Here is a 25867-nt window from a genome sequence, read left to right on the forward strand (position 1 = left end):
AGTTTCAGCCCCTTTTATTAGCACCTTAATTTCAAGTTTTTAAAATCGCAGTTTTATAGTCAATCGTACTTAGTGTTGCATTCTCTTATGTTGCAATGGGATCTTACCCATTAAATTGGACCCTTTTCCTGAGTTCCACTGGTTTTCTTCAGTAGACAGGAGGAAGAATGAGTAAAGGAAGACATTAGAAGAAAGCTGCCCCCTAATGAAGAACTGAGAAAAATGGCTTCTTCTGGATTGTCTTCCTGTCCAAAGATTTGCTGTTATTTTTTATACTGAGATAATTCCAGAGAACAAGTTTATCATATAGGTAAGGGTCAAAATTATACTTCTGCCAGAACGTCTTCCAACTGTACCTCATAGCCTCTAATACAGAAAACATAATAGAGCTCTGGGTTTTTAAAATGTTGAACTCATTAATGGAAAAATGGAGGTCATGGTATATAAGTTCAGTATATCTAAACCTAACCCCCCCCCCCACAAACACAAAAAGTCCCTTCCTTTTTTCTATAATTTGGATGGATAGAGAACACTCAGAATTGATTACTGCTGATGTATTTTTGTGTGTGTGTGTGAGAGAGAGAGAGAGCAAAGAATTTCCTATTATTCCCGAAACCAAAATACTCAAAAGGACTCAAATTTTGTTTTCTCAAAATTTAATATTATGTGCTACAGGCAGGACAATTCTTTTACCTGTGTATATTCCAATTTCAACAGAATTCCTATTTCTGTCACTTATCTTTGTGTAGCAACTGTATATCCACTTCAAATAGACTGTAAAGCATAAGTCTCTTGATACACCTAAAGATTCTCACTGTATTTATGTATATTGTGTTCATTTATGTGACATTGGGTAGAACCAATACTGGAAGTAGGTGGAGATCATTGCCAAAACCTGATACCCACTGTCTTTCTTCTACGTTACTCTTTGAGTTTTAATGGGATGAACTTATTATTTATGCTAAAACATTGTAGACTATTTTTGAAAGCATGTAGAGCAGGCCACATCCGGCCTTTGACTGTCCCTGTTCAGCCCACTGCAGGGGATAGGGGTAGTGGCATGGAAGGAGTGGCAGCAGGGGGGGAAGCAGCAGTGGCGGGACTCCACAGTCCCAGTTTCTCATGTGGCCCCTTGGCAAAATTAAATGTAGAGTAATTATTTGTAAGGGGTTCTTTGAAATGATGATGTTTTAAAATTAAAATGATTTTACTTATTAGTTATTGAGTGCCTTTTAAAATTAAGAGTTGGTTTCATCCAATGGTTTAGTAATAATTATTTTAAAAAGACTTAAAAGGTGATTGACCTAAATCAAATTTTGGAAGCATTTTTTATTTTAGTGAAAGAGTTTAATGCAAATACAGTGCGATTTTAGAATGTATTACATATAATAATCTTTACATTTGCTGTTGAATCTGGATTGTGCAACTAAGATGAATTTGTTCAAATTGATTACAGATAAAAATGTAAAATTCATGAATCAGTGAATGCAGAACTCTAAAGACATATCAAGGTTTTGCAATTATTTAAAAAGGACATTTCAAAGAACTAAAACACCATACTCATGCGTGAATGAGTAAGATAATAAACAGAAGGGAGAGAAGGATCAGAACTCAGATTAATTGATAGAGATACTTTCTAATTCTTAGTAAGAAGTATATTTTATAAGAAACTCTCAAAGACCCAGTAGTGGCTCAGTACATTTAATAAACTGTTCTTATCTTCAGATGCTTACAACATGCTGCCCCAGCACTGTATGTTTTTACTTGAACTGAAGCCACAGAGTGGTGCTGTTGCACTGTATAAAATATTTTACTGCTTCTTGAACCTTAAAAGATCTGGCAACTTGAGAAGCTGTAAATCTTACCACCATTTCTGCATACTGAAGAAAAGAAAAACATGGATTAGCATCCCCATCTGATTGCTTTCCATAAATACTGGCAGTGATTTTTTTCCCCTGGCTGAAGTAGCTGTGTACCTAGGCAGTATCATAAGATTGGCTTACAAAGTAGTTGAATATGAGTTCAATGTACTTAAATGTGAACTTATGCAGAGGAACTTTTATCTTAAAAATAATACAGGAGGTCATAAGGCCTTTTGGAGTGTTATAAAGAAGTCTTTTCCAGGGATAACTGTAAATTAAGCCCAAGAGAGAGGGATGATATTATCTCATTTCTACTACTGGCTACTAACTTGCTTTTTACTCAAGCGTCTGACCCCGATTCTTACGTGAGCTTGTTTAGGAAGAGAAATTGAATTGGCCTTTAGTTTGCATGTATCATTTTAGTAATTCTTCTAATAAGATGGAGTTGGAAAGTGTAATTCTGATCTATTCATTTTTTACTTTGATCCAACAAGAAAAAAAATATAGGGAGTAGTGCAGATCCCTATGTACCATAGTTGTCATCTGAATCTTGATGAACCATCTAGATATGTTTTGCAGGTAATTTATCCACACATGTAATTATATCCAATTGAATAATAAAATTTGGAGCTTTGAGTTGATATTATTGGGTATTGAGTTTACACAGCCGAACCAAATGTCCATCTAAAATTTACAAAGATCAACATAAAATCTAACATACTTGAAAGAAGTATCTATAATTGAATTGGTTTATTGAAAGCATCTCCACTTAAACATTATTATGGGAGTAGCTGGGTGCAATGTAGACTAACTTCCCTCATTATGCACCCCAGGCAACATGCCTTTGTCACAGCTAAATAGTCTACACATCTCTAAGTAAGAAGCAGCAGCATAAGTATCAAAAATAAAAACAATGCTGTCTGTTATGTCACAATAGATGGATGGATGGATGGATGGATGGATGGATGGATAGATAGATAGATAGATAGATAGATAGATAGATAGATAGATAGATAGATAGATAGATAATTTTTGCACTTTCAGTGCTTTTGAGTTGAGAAATGAAGAACAATAGTCAACGTCAGATTTTCTGGGCATCCGGCAATCCTGATAGGCCCTGAAACATGCTAAAAAGTCTGTTTCACAGTTGTACTCATATATTTGTATTTCCTTGTAAATAAGCCTATAAAAGTCAAAACTCTTTAGGGGCTAGAAGACAAGAGTTTAAAAATTGCATTTCTTCCCTCAGGGACCTCTGAGTTTTATATACAGAATTAGGGTAGAGTAGTAGGCTGCCCACTTCTGGTAAAGTTCCTATTTGGAAAGCTACTTGAAGGCTTTTCAAGTCTTTTATGCCCAGACCTGAAGCTTCAGGTTTTTGTTTTAATTTCTAGTTCTCCCTCCTCATATTTCTTCCTAGAAAGATTCACTTTTTTGCCATAGACGAAAGCTACTCCCAAAGTCAGAAGCCCTAATGAACATCAATAAGAAGAAATTGTCTTGGATTTTCCCTATAAACCATTTATTTAATTATTGTGGCCACACATTTATCAGCCAACACATATGAAATGGCAAAGTTTTCAGACTTTTCTCAAATAACCTTACATAAATTTCATAAATTGATACTTTTTCAAGGTCTTGAGTGCTTTCCACTTAGGTATCATCAATCTGATGATATAATAGACATTTGAGTTAGATTTTGTATTATTTTCAATCTATTTGCAAATTACGTTATTGATTATAATAAATTTATAATATTGAATTTTTCAGTTGCCACTTAATTTTCATGTACTCTTCTCTCAACTTTTACAATGCATTGAAATTTGAAGAACAGGCATGGAGAATATAGTGAGAAGGCTACATGATGGAAGCCTCAAAAGTGGGATTAAGGGAATAATGGGAAAAATATGGTAGTATCAATCAGGAAAATGAAAGTAAGTCAAATTGATAATATTGAAAATAACTTACAGATCTACAGAGAGGGCTCAAATGAAACAAAGATGCTTTTTTTATACCATATAGTTCTCTTAACTCAACAAGACATTGTCTATCAAACCAGAAATATGCAATATTTCCTAAACTAAACAGGTCCAAAACTCTTTGTATACTCAGAACAGAGGCATCTGCCCCCATCAGAAAAAGAAGGACTTTGAAAAGTTGATCTTCTTCTCTCATAGAACATTTAAATTAAATTCAAACATCTGAATGGCACTTTACATTACCAGCCTCTCCTATACCAGACTCAAGTTCTTCTTATTTTATGATATAGGCTTTCTAATTATTGGCTTAGGGCAGGTTGTAGCCATCTTATAGCAAAAAATTAAACAGAAACAGCTGAACATAAAACATCAAAACTCCTCCCACTGTGAATGTTAGAATGCAAAACACCAGCCTCATTTAGCACCCTAGGCCAACTGAAATCACATCTAAGGGCACTACCTCAATGTGTTTATAAATACTCAAAAGGAGGGGAAGCATTTATAGACGACCCCTCTGTAAACCTGGATCCATGATGGCATATTAAACAGTATAGTTAGATTAATGAGACTACCAGAATATTAACTTATCAGTGAGATCATCTGTTTAGCAAATTGTTACCCATTTTCATCTTATGCAAACAGTTGACTAAACAATGCAATGGGATAATTAAGTTTACTAAATTTAAACTTATTTAGAGCAAAATGGTGAGGGTGACTATAGGATATGTATTTCTCTTTCTCCTCAGTTTATAACGATAAATGTTTTTATACATGGAGTTGTATATGTTGAAGTTCTCAATTATTATTTTAGTGATCTATAAAATATGGGGAATTTATTTAGCTTCAGTTCTTAAATCAGTAGACCACCATGTTGCTTGTCAGAACTGTGCTCCTTAAATACCCGAATAAACTGGTAAATTTTCCTCTATCACCTTAAAAATCTCTGCTAACCTCAAATAGACAAATGAATTGTGTTATTCCAATATATATATATATATATATATATACCATATATCCTGATTTCTGTTGTTATCCTGCTTTCTTTTGTCATGCAATATACTGTTCTTGCTACAGACAATTCCTACACAAGGCAAATATAGCACACAGATATAAATATATTACATTAGATACACTAACAATGAGTTGCTGAAAAGTTCTGAAGTATGCAAAGACTTCCTCTGTAATTATGTGATATTTGATTGGCCCAAATAAAATATTTTCATAATGTGTTCCCAGTGTTTCAATTTGAAAACATGTGAAATTATCAGTTTGAAGCTAATTTTTTATATATATATACTCACTGGGTGTTTATATGCATGCAGCAGAAGTCAGCACCTAGCAGAACTTGGTCGTTCTAAAAAAAGAGTCTAAGTGGGACCCAACCAGTTTTACTTGGACAGAAGAGTATCAGGAAATTCCAGGTTTGTAGAATAGTCTGGGAAGGCTAAATAAACAAACAAATAAATAAATAACCAACCAACCAACCAACCAACCAACCAACCAACCAACCAACCAAGATGACGACAGCAATGGTAAACAACTTCTGTATTATAGCCAACAAACAACTTATGCTTGATTTTTTCTTAATAAACAAAAACAGCATATTTGAGTCATGTAAGCCATTGAATGCAAAGCATAATGCCAGCTTGAATAACAGGTTTGTATTTTTCAAACACAACTGGGGAGAATTAAATAAGTAGAGGAGGAAAAATTAGTTTGAATATTGCAAAGTATATGCAGCCATCAGTTATTTAAGGATTGTTGAAAGAAAATTAGTTCATATTTTCACCATCTTAAATATTTAAAAGATACAGATTTGTTATTTTGCATTTTGTGTGAGAAAAAAAGTAGATATATCTATATTATTTTTATTTGTATCCACATATTCATTCTGGGTTTTTTTAGGTTGAGGTAAAACAGCCAGTGAGAAGGGTCATGACACCAAATTTTGCATGGTGTGGAGAAAGTGGAAAAAATAAATATTTTTCTCATTATTATGTTAGAAGTTAAGGTCCCTGAATGAAACTGAATGCACTATTTTCCTTCTAAAATTATAGAATATAAAGTATTAGTACAGCTTAGAATGTCTATGATTAAATGACTAAAATTTCTGGACAAAGAAAGATAAAGGTAACCTTATAAACAATATTGTATATTGTTACTGTATGGCATAATCTTTTCAGATTCTTACTAAAAGAAATGGATTACGTATACAGACAAAAACAAAAATGTCTATTGAGCTTAGGTAGCTATGAGATTGGTAGAGAAGCCAGATTGTGTAAAGATTGTATCTAAGATCCCCTATTAATCAAAACCTCATTCACTCACACACTTATTCACTAACTAGATTCACATTGCAGTAAGTTTTAATATGTGTAGCAAATTCTTGTGGATCTTTTCCTTACTTTGCCATTAGAACAAAATCATTGTTCTTCCTTGTGGGGTAAGAGACATGATAGTATTAGAATATTTCCACCTTATAATAATTTTTGAAATAGGTATTTTTTGTTTTCTTGGTAACAGGCTAATGTTAATACAATTGCACATAATTGTAGTAGACTAAAGATTTATACCAAGATCTTCCATGTGTTTAATGTGTACTTGAGGCACAATAGGAAAGCACTTTTTATTTCTTTACTGATATGTTCTGAAATTAATCTTGGATGTTATTTTCTCAAACTAGTTTAAGGCCAATTTTCTAATGAGTGATAGACACCTTAGACTGCCATTATGCTCATGAAGCTCTGTGAATAAATCTTAATTATTTTTATACTTTCAGCTATTATTTTTAAAAATGCCTAAATGCTACAATGTGTGCAATCATCTGAATGTCTTCTTCTAATTAACCTGCTTTCATCATCACAATAAAGTTATCCAAGTGGTAATGTATAATTTAAATTAATTTGTTTTTCCCTTCAGGACAAATTATTTAAGTACAGATTTTCCTAATAGATATGTGGTTGGGGACAGCAAAAGAATTTTGTATGAAGCAAAGGAATAGAAAAAGCAAAATAACAATGTTTGAGAGACCAAGATGTGAATGCAATGACCAAAACTGGACATTTTTTTTAAATAGATGCTTGGCTGGATAGGTGGATATGATAGACACTACCAACTTAGTTTGAAAAGACAGTTAAGTAAGTAGTGACAGATAAATCCAATAATTTCTGGATATTTCCAAGAACCAGTTGGATGGGAGAAAAGTAGCAGGTAAAAACTGCCCTGTTTGTGAGCCTCCATGGATATCTAGCTGGCTACCAGATAAATATGTTAATGAACTGTGAAGGCCTTTGGTCTGATAGTATTAAAATCTGGAATTTTTAGGATTAAGAAATGGCTGGCTGTTTTTGATGAGAATAAGTTTCTGATAATATCACTTTTTTTCTTGCTAAGATTCTAGTTACAGAAAACTAATGCTGTATCTTAACTTAGAGTCAGAATTGTGCTGATTTTATTTTATCTAGGCTACACAAAATAATTTGCATTGTCATTGATCACAGTACAATCATTTTGATGACATAATGACCTGGATGCCACTTAAAACTAAAACTTAATGTGGATATTTGACTTATGGTTTGCAAACCCATCCATTGTGGCTTTATATTATCTGTGAAATAGGCTGCTGTAACTTGTTCAGTCAGATGCTCATGGTCCTGGCAGTCCTTTACCAAAGTCTTAACATTATCTCTGTATGCAGGTGTACCTTTTATGCTAAGTTTATCTTGGCTCCTGATGACTACCTGGACAAATCCCTAATGTTTTCTTGGCAATTTGGAAGTGATTTCCCATTGCCTTCTTTGGCTGAGAATGACTGGTCCAAGATCACCGAGCTGGTTTCATGCCTAAATTGGGTTTCCAAATTTCATTTATCTTTTAGATCCTAAATTAGATGATCATCAAGCAATCATTATTATTTTTATTTAAGGTAGCAAGGTGGGATTTCTAAGAACTTTTTCACCAGGACATTAATCTGATCTAGCCTGCTTGATAACCAGCATAATTGTCATTATTATAGTAGGTGATAAATATAGAACTGTAAAAAGTCACAAAACAGAAAGATCTGTAAATAGAAGTGGAACAACTGTGGCAAAAGAAAGCAAAGATAGTACAAACAGGAATAGATGCCTTGGGTACAATCACAAAATATCTGGAGCACCACTTGAACACCATCAAAATCACTATTGGTTGATTGCTTTAGGCACCTTTATTTGAAACAGCTTACATCCTATAATAATATATCCTTTAACACCATCAAACAACATCTGCCTATCCCAGATCCTTGGGAAGGGCTCAATAAATTAACAAAAATGTCAAATAGTCTAAACATCAGGCTGACTATGTGACCAACCAAAATAATATTCTTTTTGAAGCACAGCTGTAGCATGTAACAAGACAGGTTATATAACATGTTCTTCAATTAGATTGAGCATTTCAAGCCCATGCTACTTTTCAATCAGTCTTGCTTTAAGGATTGGAAATTGTCATTATACCACAAGTTATATTTTGGAAATTATAATGTTTTTTTTAATATTTCTTCATTAATTGCCTCCAGCTAATAAAACATGGCTATTTACATAACAGTTTGGTCATCAGTTGCATAAAGTGGCTTTTTTCTATTTTATACATTATTTTTAACAATCAAAATCAAGATAAAAAGAAACTTCAAAATTGTTAACGATCACATAATTTTTCCTCACAAAGGAAACACAAGATTCTTAGCAATCTCCTAGGTGTCTCCATTTTTGCAGTAAAGTTTTATTTTATATGTGAAAAAGAACCAATTGTACTCAGCAAGAAACATGGAACAGATAAACATTACTACAAATCTTACCTTCATATTACTTTGCATCTATATCAGTGGTTCTCAACCTTTCTAATGCCACAACCCCATAATACAGTTCCCCATGTTTTGGTGACCCCCAACCACTTATACATCACCGGGTGCCAGGGGCGTGGCCAAAGAAAAGGGGAAAAAAATGGCGGACAGCCTTGTTTAGCGACCCCCGTGAAATGGTCGTTCGACCCCAAATGGGGTCCCGACCCACAGGTTGAGAACCACTGATCTATATGATCTCTGCAAATGTTTATTCTGACTTTTAGGTAACTTGAAAAAAATGTCTTTTAATTAAAGAAGGAAGCCAACAATGAAGAAAGATATAACATTTTATATCTTTATAACATGTTGATGTATGGCATTTGTTTCTAAAATAGTGATGTTGCTTTAAATCATCACTACATATTTTGCCACAAACCATGGTTTAGAAATCAACAGCATCTCAATTTGTACAACACATTAAACTGAAATTAATCCAACATGTGTAACATGAATGTGACCCAAAAGAGGCATTGGGTAATCTGTTTTAACCAATTGGCCAAGCATATGCTGACCTTCATGTTGAGTCATTTCTTCTATTAAATTAATAATAGTTATGAGGGACTGAAATAGGTTTTATAGCTGGAAAGAAGGTTCTACATCACTTGAAGAAGTGGTCCTTTGGGAATCTTTCTCATCCCCCAAACAGCATTTTTGTGAAAATGCTGGCATAACCTCCTCTTCATCTGACAAAGAGCCTGTATTGTGCAGAACCAGTGCAAAAAGTCTACTCATTGTAAACATAAACACTTTTTAAAAAACTATTTAAACAATATAGTTACTTTTCACTTACTTTGCTGGCACCCCAGCTTAATAAAGCAGTAAAACAATACAGGAAGCATTGAAAGAATGCTTCATGTTCATATGCATCTGCCATTAAACTGTATGGATTATGTGATACAGCCTTCAAGATGATAACCCTGAATTTAAGATGCCACCTTGAAGGGAAAGCTTGACAGAAAAAAAACCTACTATGTTCTCATCAAATCTCAGACAAGATTCCTAAATTATTGGAGAAAAAAAAATCAGGGCATAGAATCCCCAGTCCTAAAATTCAGTGGGAGGATACACATCTGGGAACAGATTCCATGCAGAAAAGCTCCCCTTCAACTAAGGCAGGGGCCCCCCACCCCTGGTCTGTGAACCAGCACCGGGCCTCGGCATGCCAGCAACCGGGCCACGCAAACAAGCGAAGCCCCATCCATGGGATGCAGGCAACACATGAAGCCACGCCCCCTCTGGTCCGTGGAAAAATCTTTCTCCATAGAACCGGTCCCTGGTGCCCAAAAGATTGGGGGCCTCTGAACTAAGGTAAACTATGTGCCTATCATGAGAACTGCCCTCTCCTGCAATCTACCAATTGGTAAGTGGGAATTAGTATTATTGCATGCTGGAGAAGCTCTTCCTAGTAGGGTAACATACTCCACCAAACCATCAATCATGTGCTCCGGTGTGAGGTCAATAGCTAAGCTCCGATAGTTCTCGACTTAAACAGTTTGTTTAGTGACTGTTGAAAGTTACAACAGCACTGAAAAATGTGACTTATGATAGTTTTTCAGAGTTATGACTTTTGCAGCATCCCCATGATCACATGAACAAAATTCAGATGCTTGGCAACTGGTTCATATCCATGACCTTTGCTGTGTCCCAGGGTCACGTGATTATCTCTTGTGACCTTCTGACAAGCAAAGTCAATGGGGAAGCCAGATTCATGTAACAATCGGGTTACTAACTTATCAATCACTTAACAACTGTATGATTCACTTAACAACTGTACCAAGAAGGCCGTAAAATGGGGAAAACTCACTTTCTCACTTAACAACAGAAATTTTGGACTCAGTTGAGAGCTACGTCTACAGAAGGACATTTTTTTGCTTTATCTTCAATAGTGTAACAAGCAGGTGTACAAGCAGTTTGCCAATGAAAGTGGAACAAGATGCACTTGGGCTCTTTGTGGTTCAGCCAACCCTAAAGTGGGGAGGCTGAAAATGCACATGCGTGGCCCTCACTCCATTTCTTATATTTAATGTGGTTCCTGTGGTTGGAGTGATCTCCCGCCCTGACATATAAGAATATTTGATGACTACTAGATCATGACCAGATCATTTCCTTGTAATGTTGAAGCCATTCAACAACTGGGAGGTTGCAGCCACTGAACATTTGGCAAGGTTTTTTTTTTTTTTAAGCATGCACAAATCATGCCAAAAAGTATGTAGAAACTTAGTTTTATAACTGGGCAAGATTCTACAAATGGAGGCAAGAAAGAGGACATTTGAAATGGAATATATGAATCACAGAAAGTGCAAATTTGGGAACCAGGTTAGAGCAAGTGGGAATGAATCTGCCTGCTCTGTCCAGACTAATTAAATCTTAACGTTTTATTGTTTCTTAGTTCACATTAGGGATTGACCGCCTGGACTTCCAGATGTTTTGAGTTTAACTCCCTTCAGCCCCCGGACATCATCACCAGCGGAATTGTGGGAGTTGAAGTCTAAAACATCTGGAAGGTACCAGGTAGCCCATTCTAGTTCGCACCTCATGACTCGGCTGTAGCATCTCTACCTCCTCGCGGTAACACCCGAGTTCTCCTGGCCAAAGACACTTTCTACCGCCATCTTTTTGATATGGACCTGCCGGGCTTCCTCGGTCTTTCCCCTCCTTGGAACAGAGCAAGACATAGCCCAGTTCAAGAAGGCGTCAGGGTCCTTCTCCGTCCGGTCACTTAAGTCTGTCGGCTCCCTCACCGCGTCATTTTGCGGAGGCAGTGGAGACACTCACGCCCTCCCACCCGCGGTCAGAGAGAACCTTATCAATCCGCCCTCTCCGGCAGTGCGTGAGGTTCTCTGCGGGCGAAAGCCGTGAGTTGAGAAGAGGGGAGAGGCTAGACAACCTGGGGGCGAGGGGCGGCGTGCCTGCCAGCTCCCATCTCTTCAAGCTCCGTGGGGAAGGAGGGAGCCGTGGGCCAAAAAAAAAAAAAAAAAAAAGACAAAAAGGCACGCCACCTACGACTCCGCCAGGAAAAGTGCCAAGGCGAGGGCGGAAAACGAACTTTGCAATCTCCAGTCTTAGGAGAAAACGCGCGGGTGGAGGGGGCGGAATCACGAAAGCCTCGGAGAAACAGCGGTAGCTCTGCCTTCCTGGTTCGGTTTGGCTTTTTAAAAACTGAAGAGGAGGAGGAGGAGGAGAGGGAGCGCCTGGAAAAGCTGTACAGCCAGCAGTCGCCAGCGAGAGAGAGGGAGACACAGGGAAGGAGAGAGAGAGAGAGAGAGAGAGAGTGGTAGGGAGGGAGGTGAATTAGTCGGTTAATGCAAACAGCCGCGGCCGTCCCCAGGAAAGTAGGACCGCTCAGAACGCTGCCCACGCCGCGAAGGGGGATTGGTGGGGGGCCCGAAGAGCAAGAGTCGCGGGAGGAGAAGGGAGGGAAGCCGGCAGAACCACCTTGAAGGCGCCCAGCTGTCCCAGGCGCGTCTCGGGGTCTGTCCTGGCGCCGGCACGCGCGTACACACACACACACACACGCATCTCTACACACGTGGGCGCTTTTCGCCTCCGCTCGCAGCTGGACACGAATCCCCTGGCCAAAAGGGGGGAGCGACGCACTGATTCCCAGAAGGGGGGCATCCCCTCCACCCCGGACCTACTTTCCTCCGTCTGCCAGTCGGTGCCATCTCAATTTGGAGCGTGGGAGCTTGTGGGCAGCAGGGCGCCGAGTCTCCGGAGCCTTCGCTTTAAGTGGCGGCCAGTTTCCCTTCCTTTTTCCCCTCCTCCACGCACTCCTTCAACTCTTAAGATTTTTCCCCCCTTTTTGTATGTACCAGAGGTGATTTCCCCCCCCCCGCCCCCAACTTCTTGGGGGTTTTTATTATCTCCTTTCTCTGTTTGGTAGCCTGGAGGAGAAAAGGCAACCTGCTTTCCTGACTTTAAAGCAACATTTGCAACCTGTTACATTTCTTTTTTTATTAGGCGCTACCTGTTGCAGGTTTTGTTTGTTTTGGTTTTTTTAATAGAAAGCGATTGCTGGTTTGAACACTCCACCTTTGCTGGAGCATCGCATCTGCTCTCCAGCTCGCTCTAGGACTTGCAACCAATTCAAGCAGTTTGGCGGACTGGCAACTTGACATATGCTATTTGGACTAACCATCGGTTGCATTTATTCTTTCGATCCTCGTTGTTTTTTTTAAAAAAGATCTGAACCTCGTTTGCACACCTTCAACTGCCACGGAGAAAATTCCAGGAAACATTTTGGTTCTTTCTTTGTGGGAGAAGCTAAGGGAAAAGAAGTGTGTTTTGGGCTTTATTTTATTTTTCATTTTTAAACCTTTTTTTCTAAAATGCACTGCTCTCTCCTGAGCGTGTTCCTCACCCTGGATCTGGCCACGGTGGCCTTTGCTCTGTCTACGTGCAGCACCCTAGACACGGACCAGTTCATGCGTAAGCGGATCGAAGCGATCCGAGGCCAGATCCTGAGCAAACTGAAACTCACCAGCCCTCCGGAAGAGTACCCCGAGCCCGAGGAGGTTCCTCCGGAGGTCATCTCAATCTACAACAGCACGAGGGACTTGCTGCAGGAGAAGGCGAACCACAGGGCAGCCTCTTGCGAAAAGGAAAGGAGCGATGAGGAATATTACGCCAAAGAAGTTTACAAAATTGACATGGGGAGTTACTACCCGTCGGCAAGTAAGTCTGCTCTGAATAATTCTGTGCGCCTGTGCCAGGTAGAGCTCTGGTTGCTGCGGGATTGTATGTATATAATGTGCCTGACAGGGTGTGTGCGAGGTGTGGAGAGGTGTCTTCTTGATTGTCTTGAGACCTCAGGTGGGTGTCTGGCGGTTCAGGTCCCACAGAGATTGGGGGGGGGGGAGAGACCAGAGTATAATTCAGCTGTTTGACATTCCAGACCCCTCTCCCACATGTTAAAAATGTAACAAGGGGTTTCCTCTGCAAAAGGGAGGATGTTGACATAGCCAGTTGACATAACCAGTTGCATTTCGGCAGTTACTTAAATAGCACAGCACAGCTAGCTACATTATTCCTCAGGATGAAAATCCAAGCAAGTGAGCTAAGTTTCATCAAGGAGATTTAATGGGAAATTGGGCTCTGCACCCTTACCCTTGGGAATGTTTTGAGTGCCAAGGTGTAATCTTGGGACACGCAAAGTAAGAAGAGAAGAGATGTGTGTGCCTCTGAACATCTGCAGAGAGCCTGTCTTTTACCCATCTATGAGAACTAAACCATACATATCCAAACCTAAGCACTTGCAGAGGCTTCCTGGCACAGAACACAAATGCAAATTGGGCTTTGCCTCTCAGGAACGTCCTCATAAAGCTTTTGTTAAAGAGTACATAACATCCCACCCTACTCCAATTTGGCCGGCTGGTGTCTTCTTTGAGGAGCAGAAATATCTGTAAGGCTCCTTTTTCTGATTCTCTCCTGTCATTCTTCCTTGTGTAATATTTCTCTATGTTCCTTCAGTTGGGAACTCTAGCTCCCCAGTGCTTTCTCCTTAGATACTCTCCACTTCAGCACTTTGGCAGACACTTCTGCAAATCCTGGATCTTTCTCATCGAGCACCTGGGTCAACAAACATCACAGATGGGATTATAACCACCCTCTGCCCTCCCTCCTCAGAAGCCCACTCCCGACACCCCTTCCTATCGCCTTAGCAGTCTCCTATCTCTTGTTTCCATCCTGTGGCCTCCTCTAGCCACTGCTGGATTTTGTTGGAATTGGGGAAGGAGGGCGTAAGAAGTGGGGAGAATGGAGAAAAACAAGAATGGTTTCTGACTGTAAAACTCAAGTTTTTCTTGCCTACCCAAAAATTGTCCAAACCCTTTTTCAGTTTAATAGTCCATCATATTTGTGGTCATCTTCGCTCCAGGTACAAAATAAATCTCCCTCCAACATTTTCTTAAGGCCAGCTTCCTGGACACAGCCTGGGAATGTGTCAGCTGGATCTGATTAGATCAGTGTTTCTCAACCTTGACAATTTTAAGGCATGTGGACTTCAACTCCCAGAATTCCACAGCCAGCAATGCTGGCTGTGGAATTCTGGGAGTTGAAGTCCACATGCCTTAAAATTGTCAAGGTTGAGAAACACTGGATTAGATGGACTCTCTCCTGAAGATCAGGGCGAGCTTGAAGAAGTTGGCTTCATACAAATCTAAAAGCTGAGCATTAAGTGTTGGCAGTGGCAGACTTGAATTCAAATTGCAGCTCCAGTTTGGACTTGCTGTTGGGCTGTGGCCAAAAAGGTCTAGTCAATTAGAGTGCTTATATACCCAAAAAGGTGAGATATAAATATAAAAATAACAATGCTCTGCATCATAACTAGAAACAACTCCAGCCCAGTGGAGTTATCTTCACATAAGTGTGCACAACATTGCAAAGTTATACTGCTATCCTGTATATATGTCTGTTCAGAAGCAAGTTGCATTACGTTCCTAGGTAACTTTAGACAGGATTGTTGCTTTACTCTCTGAAATTGTGGATTTTTTTGCTCTTTAGAAAATCAGGCTGATTATTGTGGTCTGGAGCAGAATTGGAATAGCTTAGAACAATGCTTCTTAACCTCGGCTACTTTAAGATGGGTGGACTTCAACTCCCAGAATTCCCCAGCCAGAATGCACTGGCTGCGGAATTCTGGGAGTTGAAGTTCACCCTTCTTAAAGTTGCCATATATTGTTTTAGAACAATACTCAAATGTAGGTCAGTGTGAGAAATTTTGTAGGAGGAATAAAAGGATGGGATCTCAAAGTGTTCACTAAAGTGCATCTGCTCACTGATTAATTTTCTAATTTGTTCTTTTCTGCTTCTGTTATATCGAGCCTATATACTGATACCTGATCATCTCTGAGAAGCAGGTAATAGAGAAGGCATTGCAGCCTTCTGGGTAACTCCATGCTAGATTTTCTATCTCAATATTCTATATATTTTATTCTCAATATTCTATATATGTTACAGAGGTGTATCTTTGAGGCTTGCTGGGGCACGCCAATGAGAGTCAGGGAACTAGGGTGCCAGCCAGCAATTTCTGCACCCAATTCTCAGTGAGCTGCCTTCTCTTTCTTCTTTTTATTGTCAAATGACAATCCAAGGAAGAGGACACCCTGGGAATCAAAGGGTTTTATTATTGTAATTAAGGCACCATCCAGAAGTCTATGATAAACACACTCCACCCTTGCTGCCCTGAGGGAAAAAAAACATTTTGCAGAACGTGCTGGAGCCAAGGAGGGATGTGCAAGCTCTCTGGTATAATTTGTGGCAATAATGCTGAAATGCAGAAGTGAACTCAAGACATTAGAATGCACACATATGTATGTGCATGTACACACATCCACACATGCAATTGCCTACCCTCTCCCCCCCCATGTGGCTAACATTATGGAAAAACTCATTTCTTTGGAGAACTGTTTACCATTTAAAATACAAAGAGAAAAGGGTGAAGCCCTCTCAGTCTCTTTGAGCACTTTTCTGATGTGGCTGAGCCATAGAAAGAAGCATGTTATCCTCTGTTCACTTACTTATTCAGAGTGAATGATTTACAGCTATGCATTTTTTTTCCTGGAAAATTCAACTATCCACAGAAACTGAAGGTTTATCTTACCATGCATGCAAAAGTGTCCCCAACACTTGAAATAGAACGGCAGAAAAGGACAAGTGGAGGTTGCAGGCCTTGGCCAATAGGGAGCATCAGTTGTTCAAGAGCCCACAGCTTGCTTGCTTGCTTGCAGCCAGGCTTCCTGTGCAAATACTTGGTTGAGAAGATCAGAGTAAAAGAGTTAACCGTTTTTCCACTGCTGTCTAGTTATATGTTAGGCTGGGTGAGCCATTCCAAAGGGAAAAAAACATATACAGCCAAGAAGAAACGGCTACAATATAAATGAGAAAACACAAGGCTAGGCTGCTCTTCAGTTTCCTTTCAGCCTTAAAAGGTTTAAGTCTTTTAGTACCAGTCAAGCAGACAATGTGGTGGTAGTAGGAGGGGAGGAGATCTCTACAAACACACTGAGGTCATAGAGTAAAAGGCCTGGGAAAGAGTAATCTCAGGGTTTTTTTTTTAAAGAAACTTTTTTTAAAACCACAGAGACATTAGCGTTTGGTAACAGACTACAGCTCAAATATTACAAATATGCTCTAATTATACTCATAGTTGGCTATATATCACTGTGCAGATCCCTGATAGGTCTTTGTGGGACATTTTGTAAAGTTCAGTGTAAATATTTTTAGCAATGAAGAGATTTAAAAGGAAAACCCAGAGATATTGTATATATCTCAAGGCATATTTTGTCTTCAATATTATCTTTGGCCAACTGTACTATATAAATACAGTAAATATGAATAGCCCTGGCATGGTGCCAATCTCCTGGGATGAATTTTAGTCAGAAGGTATTTATGGGATATGCATAATACTGTGTCAACATTTAAAGAAGGAACCTTATTAGCTCAGAATTTATTCGTATTAAACTTTTTGTGTGCTGCTGGGTTAAGACCTGAAGTGGAATTGGGCTAAAATTTTGCCAGTCATTTGCACATAGGGAATAAAAGGACATTTGGTTTCTCCTGGATGGATTGAAGGACCTGTAAGAGATGTTAGTATAGGTTGCTTAATGTGTCCCCAAAACCACTGAACTGGATTTTCTATAAAATAGGCAAAAACATGCCAGTCTGATTACTTTCCTTAGCCTAACTTCTGTATAAGCATACCCAATGAAGTTTCTCAGTAGTTGTATGTGTATTAATTTAGAATCAATGTATATTTCTGAATCATCAGTTTGTATTAGCCTTCTGTCTCCACTTCCTATCATGCTAGAAATTTCTTTTGTAATTGGAATGGATCCGACTTCCATCTAAAGGCTGTACATAAAATGTTTATCACTTTATCAGTTATTTTCTTTCCTAGGTTTTCTTGGAGCATGCCATAACATTTAAAATAAAAGACAGCTGATAATGCTAACTCCATTAGTTCTATTGAGTTAGCAAAAAATTATCTGTCTGTCTATCTTATGCCCAATTGCCCTCATAAATAATAAGGTCAGAGTGAGAAGGATAAACTAGTAAAGGTCCCTTCCTGCCTAAAGCAGTTATTAATTCTTGAGATAAAAATACAGCTAGCTACAAACCTGTATGAATATGACACACACACACACACACACACACACACACACACACAAACACATATATACATATATGAATGATATGGAATCCTGAACATACTTTTTAGGAGGTTGATCCTATTAAACTCAATGGCACCTCTACTCAAATTAATATACATATAGTTGTAAAACATAATGTCCACCATATAACTGTGCTTGAAAGAAAAGCCTGATGCTGGAGCATTTGGGTATTCTCCTTACATATCCTTTTAGTTCAGTGTTGATTTATAATTCCACAAAGTTCTGTGTGCTGTAGTACCAGGTTTGAGCATATCAAGCAGAAATCATTCATTAAGAGATGAAGAATCAGTGGCCTCCTAGGTGTTGCTGAACCACAGCTTCCAACATTCCTCACCATATGGGAGATGTAACAGTATTAGAAGGGCTGCAAGACCCTTCCTTCACTGTCTGTTGAAAGTGTTGTGTTCTGTGTGGTCTGACAGCCATTTGTCCGAAATGGTGTAGGGTTTCCTGCCCGAGCAGGGGGTTGGACTAGATGACCTCCAAGGTCCCTTCCAACTTTACTACTACTACTATTATTATTATTATTATATATTGAATCAGGTTGTGGAAGCCTATACTTCACAGTGCTTGAGAGGGTATGCATAACACCTTTCCTTGACCCATTAAAACAACCACATAGTTTTCCAGGTTCACACAACTGCTTTGGAAACTGCTTCTGGCGCTGAAGAGTTTTATATGTGCGCATGGATATTATCACCATTTTGCTATGCTGAGAAAAAAGTGAGACAAAGCAATTATGTGTACGCATGCATGCAGAAAACAACCAGCAGTTTCCAGAGTAGCAGTGCATTCTCACATGTTGCAAGCACCCCCTTATTAGAATTTGCATAACACTAATTCTATCTGTGATAGTCAATATGGTGGGATTATCAATACGCAGTCATAGTCCGATAAACGTGCATGCAAGAATTAACTGTCAATTTGACTTTACATTCAACTAAAGGGAAAAAAAAATATTCAAATTAAGCTCAACTCCTGGTGATTTCATAGATATGTCCCTGTTGTTTTCTTGTTATCATTGAAAAAAAGGTTTGCCATTGCCTTCTACAGGTTGCTATTTTACCTTCCAGTCAAGCTAGAGCCACTGGATTTTCTGGTGGTCTCCCCTCCAAAAATCTGGACTAGTTTAGCTTTTTTCAAGGTACACAAATTGTCACCTGCCGTGACTTGCATTCAGACACTCAGAATCAAATGTATATAATTGGATACAGTAGTAATGTTAAGAAGGAGTGTTTATGTGATTAAATTGTTGATGAATTGGCCTTCTTATTTCAAATGTCATTATTTCTTCTCGTTCTGCAACTGAATTTTTGGCCATTCAGAGTTTGGAAGTAAAATTAGAATCACGTGAGAAAGTAGTTTATTCTAAGGATTATTAGTGTACCTTTCTAGAGTCTAAATTGTATAACTGGTCTTTAATACATATAAAAGAGCCAATTATGTCTTTTTCTTTGCTTTTTTTCAGAGGAAAAACTTTTTTTTCCTTAGCTATAATGAAAGTTTTGCTTGACTAAGAACTGGGCTTAAGTTTAGAGAGTAATTTATCACTTTGATGTTCAGAGGTTGGGATATAAATTTACAGAGTCCTGAAAAACTGCAACTGTTTATACTTTTTGTAGCAGTTCCACATGAAAGTTAAAATAATTTAATGCAGAACAGTTCACCACCACCTCCGCCCCTGCACTCTTTGAATCTCTGGTCTGTACTTCAGCTTTACAAGTGCTGCTGGTCTGATTTATTCTACTGTTGGTTCGAATATTCACTTCATTTCTTCCCCCCCCCTTCCCCCCTTGCTCAGCATTTTATCTAATGAAAGAAAACATTCTAAACTAACAACATAGAATGGTTTAGTTCTATTTTATCAATGAGGAATTGATTTACCAGTGTTTATAAGGGTGCAAGTTCTTTACCTTCAAAGGAATTGGGTTACTAGCATAGTGAAGGCAGGGCTATTGGTTTTGTTTTCCAAGAGTGTGCAGTGTTATAAGACAGTCATGGATGAGTGAGGAACTAAGCCAGAACTTACTAAAAAGCCAAGTAAATATGCATTGGTTTGGCCTCCAAGAAATTTCACTTAAGGGATTGGGAGTTGAGAAAAAGAATGGGATGAGCTTCAGCAAGAGTGTAAGGAAATACGTTGTTGTTCATAGCTGTGAAAGAGGTTGTCTTCTGGCATGTCAGAGGTCAAGAAACATGTGTGGAATGTTGCTAAACTCCAACTTGCAAAAGCGACATGACTGACGCAAATCACACAGTTTATGTAATTTGCATGACATTGTGATACTGACAATGTCACCTGTATCCTTTCCCATGGACTCCCATGAATGGTCATGATGTCCCATCCCTCTTATAAACATTGGATGAGGTGATGGAAGAAAGAAGGATACAGAGGCATTATTGGGGAATCTGCTGAAACATGAAGGATTGTACTGAACTTTTGACAACGTATTTTAAAGTGAGAAGAAGATGGACAATTAATTGGTACTCAAGTTACAGTGAACTTTTTGAGAAACTATTAACATGTGGCCCGCAAAGTCTTGAGAATTCTGCCCCAGGATAAATTTTATCCATGTAATGCTGGAGTTTCTGAAATCATACCTTGTTATCTTTCTCCAACTTTTATTCTGATTCAGGACTATAAAATCTTATCCTCTTTCAATTAGTACACAAATTTATCTAGAATAAATAGAAGAGCTGAATCAATTTACTGTGTGGATCTTTATTAATAATTTATATGAGATACTTTCTTTTTAAATTAATCTGTATATTGTATGATATAATTACCTGATAGAATCAAACTGGTGTAACAAATTCTTTCAAAAAAATTGCATGCTTCAGCTGTTCTCTAGAGTCCCAATTCTTCACATAATGTGCATTATGGCATTATTGCACATTCTGCTGGGCTGGGAAACAACACTCCAGGAATTTATCTCTGGAAGTGTCAGGAATTGAAGTTCACTATACCTGTAAGACACCATTAGAATCTTAGTAATATGCCCTTGGGAAAACTGACTTCAGACGAGGTTCTCTCTTTTTGGAAAGGAGATTGAATCCTGACCTTTCAGAAGGAATCACATTTGGGCAAAAATAAAGTTGCACCCAACTGCCTTCAGTGTAAAAACTGAAAAGTAATCACATGAGACAATGAGCTGCTGAATGGAAAAAGTGTTCCATTTTCAGTTGGCTGTTGCTTTTAAAGAAAGAAGATCAGCGTTTTTTTCTGCCTCTTCTTTTTATAATGAAAACTATGAATTGAGAGAAGTGAACTCTGACTAAGAAGTTCTTTTAGAAATGAAAAGGCAATTCATGCCAAAATAAATGTGCCAGCCTTGAAAATATACCACAGGAGGCTTTGTAGTTTTTCATAAATTGAAGAAGTTGTGGGTTCTTGTGCCACTTGTCACATTTGTGATTTAACTGATAAGGTGTGTTCCTTTAATGCACTGTAATGTCACTTCGGTATTTTAGCAACATGCCTTGTTGTTACTTTCTTATAATTGTTGTATTTATTGATGTTATTATAGCTGCTTTTAATACATCTGTACTGCCATATATAGTGCTTTATGTAGTTTTTTATGATGCTTTACTTCTAATAAGCTTTAATTCTCAAACACTGCTTAGAAAAGCTCTAGTTATTAAGCTGTATAAAAATAAGTAAATGAATTAAGATGGGTTTCTAGCCTTCCTGATAACCAAAAGAAAGAGAATAAATGTTTGCAGACTCGAAATATAGATAATATTTTGTTGCTCATAAGAATATAAAAGCTCTGCTGAATTAGATCATAAGTTCTCTTAGTTCAGCATTTTGAATCATGCAGTGGCCAGTTACAAGCATTCTGGGGAAACCAGGAATGGAAGATGATAGCTCCCACATTATCTCCCACATACCAGTTATTCCCAGAAACCAATATTTGAGGTATGCTACTTATGACTGAAGATGCCATCAGTGTTAGTTGCCCTTTATAGCCTGTCCTCTGTGAGTCTGCCCAGCCAATTCAGAATGGCTACTATGATTAAAATGGCAAATTCCACAGTTTAATTAAATGCTTTGTGAAGAAGTACCTCCTTCCATCAATCCCTAATCTCCTGTTGTGGCAGATGGCCTTCTGAAATTACAAAAGATGGAAGAAAAAGTTATCGCCCTTTTTCTGCATCATCTTTAAATTTTATATATCTCTACCATGTGTTGTAGGGCATGATGAAAAAAATCAAAACAGTGGCCACAACAGTGTGATGAAAGATCTTCCCATTTTTTTATGTATGGCACATAAAACAGGCAGAACTTTGGTCCTACTGTTGCAGCCATCCTATTCATCTGTGGAGATCCCTGACTCTTTTTATTCTCCTTTGTTTTTAAACCAAGAAGCCTTGAAATAGATTTTTCCTGAATAGGTGCCCCTACTTTTCTTTCTCCACCTTTTCTAGTCTTCCCATATCTTTCTTAATGTGGAAGAACTAGAACTGTATACAGTCCCTTGAGGGTGGCAGGTTAGGGCATTATTATATGGGCAGTTCTATTTTCAGTTTCCTTCATAATGTTTCTAAGAATAGAATTTCTCTTTTTATAGCAGCTGCTCCCTGGTTGACCTTTTCCTCAAGTTGCCCATCATGACTCCAGGATCCCTTTTCTAGCACTGCCAGCTTAGACCAATGGATTAATGCCTAGATGAAGTTTGTAGATGATGGTTAGATGGATGATAGATCTATGTTACAATGCATCATTTGCATACACACACACACACACACACAGAGGGAGGGAGGGAGGGAAGGAGAGAGAGAGAGAAAGAGAGAGAGAGAGAGAGAGAGAGAGAGAGAGAGAGAGAGGATTTCATTCATGGAGTGACTATGTAAGTACTCATCTTCTTTTCCATGCATAGACAACATGGGTTCCTCATGTGATAAATTTTTAAACAGCACCACAGGGTGAGCAACCTGTGGCATTCCAGAAACTGCTGTCTGAAAGCTCCCCACATCCCTCAGCAGATTTGGCTTCAGTTGGAATGGAATGTTGGGATTCCTTTTTCCATAGACATGGATGGCAGCCATTGACTTTTTTTGAGAGGAGAAAGGGAATGTTTGTATTCAGGACTACTGGACTCTGTGGACTCCAGCTCTGGAACATAGTAGAGCCCCATAATCTTCCTTGTTGTAATTCTTTACGTTTTCACACTGGACTTCATGGAAACCATGAACCTTTGGTGACTTACATTTATTCTAATTTACACAGAAGCTGAATGCTATTTCTTAGCTGCTCTAGTTTGCAATTAGATGACAGAACACTATAGCAGCCCTTTACTTGAGCATGAAAGCTTCTTATTTTTTTCTCCCACCTTCTCCGTCCCGATTTTTACAGCTCTCCTCTTCAGAACCAGCTCTGAGGACTTCAGCGTTATGGAACTTCTTTTCCTAAAAATATGTGCTGCTAACTGTCAACATTCCCAGGAAATGAAATATGAGGCATTGGTGTGTGAGAAGTTTTCTCTTTCCAGTGACAGTGTGATCCTAAAGAACCTTTTCCAGCTGGCCTCTGGCTTTCTTTGCCTGCACAGTGTCTCTCATCTCAGCCTTTCTGCATTACCGATTCAACCAAATTCCCAGTGCATTTTGACAAAACAAGTCTTCATGAGAATACACAAATGTTTTTGTTCCCATTACAAATCATACCTTTCGGTTTTGTTTAGTTATTTTTAATCCTTTTTTTTCTTTCAGCCTGGAACTGTGATGCTTCTCCAGGTATTAATTTAAATTATTAGTAAACTAGGAATGCTTCATGAACACGATTGTCAGGGTGAAAAAGACTTGCTTTTGTTTAGGTTAGCTTTTCCTGACCATGTGTCCTTCTGATGTATTGGGGCTACAGATCTCAGAATTCCCAGATGGTATACTGGCTGGGGATTCTGGGTCTTCCAGTGCCAATACATTAAGAAGACACCAGGTTAAGGAAGCCCAAAATAAAATGTGTTAGCATCCCAGTTGTGATTGTGGATTAGTTTTCTTTTTGTTTGGTTCTTTGGAAATGGCTTTTCTTGAAGAATGGGTGTTCACCTTGCTGCTGGGAATAATCTGCTGTGAGGATATTGCTTCTCTTTTCTGACCAAACTAACTAGGCCATCATTATTTTGATCTAATACCTATGACTACAACATTTGCAGTGCCAAATGCAAAAAATAAGAGGAGTTGTCTGCTTTGGGTAATTTGCTAAAGATGCATAATAGGGAAGGGAGGAAAATGCCATTAATAGAGATGAACTAATCTGTCAAGTTCAATTTCACTCAGTTCTTATTTTTCCAAACTTTAGTTTGTTCTTTCCTGTTTCTGCAGCAGTCTCTTTTTCTTACAAAAATATATATGCCCATATAAAATGTAGCATGCATTTTATGCATGTTTTTCTAATGTGTACATACATTTTTCTACTGTATGCATTTGGTATGCATTTTATAAGCTTTTTTTTTTAAAAAAAAATGGAAAATAGCATGACCAAATTTGGAAAAGGATAAATAGAAATGTAAAATTATGTTTCAATTCATGCTTTGGTTTAGGAAGTGTGGATTTGTTCACATTAAATTACAATCCAAAAGGGCTCAGTTTCAGCATAATTCAAAGCTGTGGTCTTGGTTTTACAGCAACAAGCCTCAGGTTTGCATGCCACCTCTTTTCTTTAGACCCTGAAGGGAAGGTGTAGCTAGAATGGAAAGTGTTCTATTCATGTTAAACTGAGCTAAGATAAGGTTTCCTAAAATTGTGATAATCCGCAACATAGTTTTTATCTTTATACTAACATTTAAAAAGATGCATTTAGACTGTCTCATTTTCTGGCAATCCCAGGGGCTTCTTTCCCTATTCTATCTGTGGAACCATCTTTCCCCAATGGGATTGGTCCAACCCACTTGTGCTGGCAGAAGGGACCTACTGCGGACCCCAAGGAATTTTGGCTGGTGGGATCCAGAAGAGCCTTCTCTGGTCTTTGGAACATCTTGCCACAGCAGGTGAGAACCAGCCCCTCTCTTTTAGCCTGCAGGAAAGGCCTTAAAACCTAGCTAAGTGGGCTGGAGGTGGATATGAAGGAGAAGCTATTGGCTGGAGGTAGTTGGTGCATTAACAGAGAAGGTACCCACCTCTACCCTCCAAACCCTTCTTTTTAGTTTGTTTTAATTTTTGTAATTTTTAAATCAATTTTATATATTTAAAATCCATATTTTATATTGATCGTTTTCTTTTATCTTGATGTAAGCCACTCAGAGTCGCCAGAACCGTGAGATGGGCAGCAAATAAATTTTATAAATAATTAATAAATAAAAGTAAATAAATTCTATTCCAGTGCTCTGATTCTGGATGTTTAGCCTGGTGGCTGGTGATATCATCTGAATATAGTCATGAGGATCAGCCCTTAGACATGTAGATGTCAAGTGATTCCCTGCGTTTTAGGATCAATTGCCTAAGTCTTATTCATGTTAGTGACCAATGGATGATTATAGGCAGATAAATGGATAATAAGAGTGAAGTTTGTGAAGTTGTTAGTTTTTGTGCTAAATAAAATCTTTAAAAATATGAGCACTATCTTCTTTGAAAATCCAATACCAAATCTTGCCCAGCATATATTTTTATTTTTCCTAATATAAGGCATTTTCTTGTATTAACTTAATATTAGGTTTTCAATCCATTTTCTACTACTATACACATTTTTGCCGTCTTAGAGAACTTGCATTACATAATTTGGAGAACTAGAAATACTATAACTGTGATTTGGTTTGTAGATTGGCTAGAATAGTGCAGGATAGATTAAATTCTCATTCAGATGCTACTCCCACTTATTTCTCCTCCATCCATAGTCTTTTCTTGATATGTTGGCTGAAAAGACATGCATGCCCTTACAGTGGAAGGAGTTGAATGTTTACTTATTTTTATTTTATTTACACATTTTTATACCACCCAACATAATTGCATGCCTGTGCCTAATTTATAGAAAAAAACCTCTAA

General features: G+C 38.3%; 1 protein-coding gene across 1 annotated transcript in view; it reads left to right on the forward strand.

Annotated features, from left to right (window-relative positions):
- The first annotated feature begins 10959 nt into the window (after positions 1 to 10959).
- TGFB2 (transforming growth factor beta 2) overlaps positions 10960 to 25867 on the forward strand; it is a 44281-nt gene continuing 29373 nt past the window's right edge. The window contains exons 1-2 of the mRNA XM_039340396.1: positions 10960 to 13391; positions 24716 to 24876. Of these exons, the coding sequence (XP_039196330.1) occupies positions 13046 to 13391; positions 24716 to 24876 (507 nt within the window). The 5' untranslated portion in view covers positions 10960 to 13045. The remainder of the gene's footprint in view (positions 13392 to 24715; positions 24877 to 25867) is intronic.

Source organism: Crotalus tigris, unplaced genomic scaffold, assembly GCF_016545835.1.
Source record: "Crotalus tigris isolate CLP2741 ecotype Arizona unplaced genomic scaffold, ASM1654583v1 scf7180000017744.3724543626:3957646, whole genome shotgun sequence".
Lineage (NCBI taxonomy): Eukaryota > Metazoa > Chordata > Lepidosauria > Squamata > Viperidae > Crotalus > Crotalus tigris.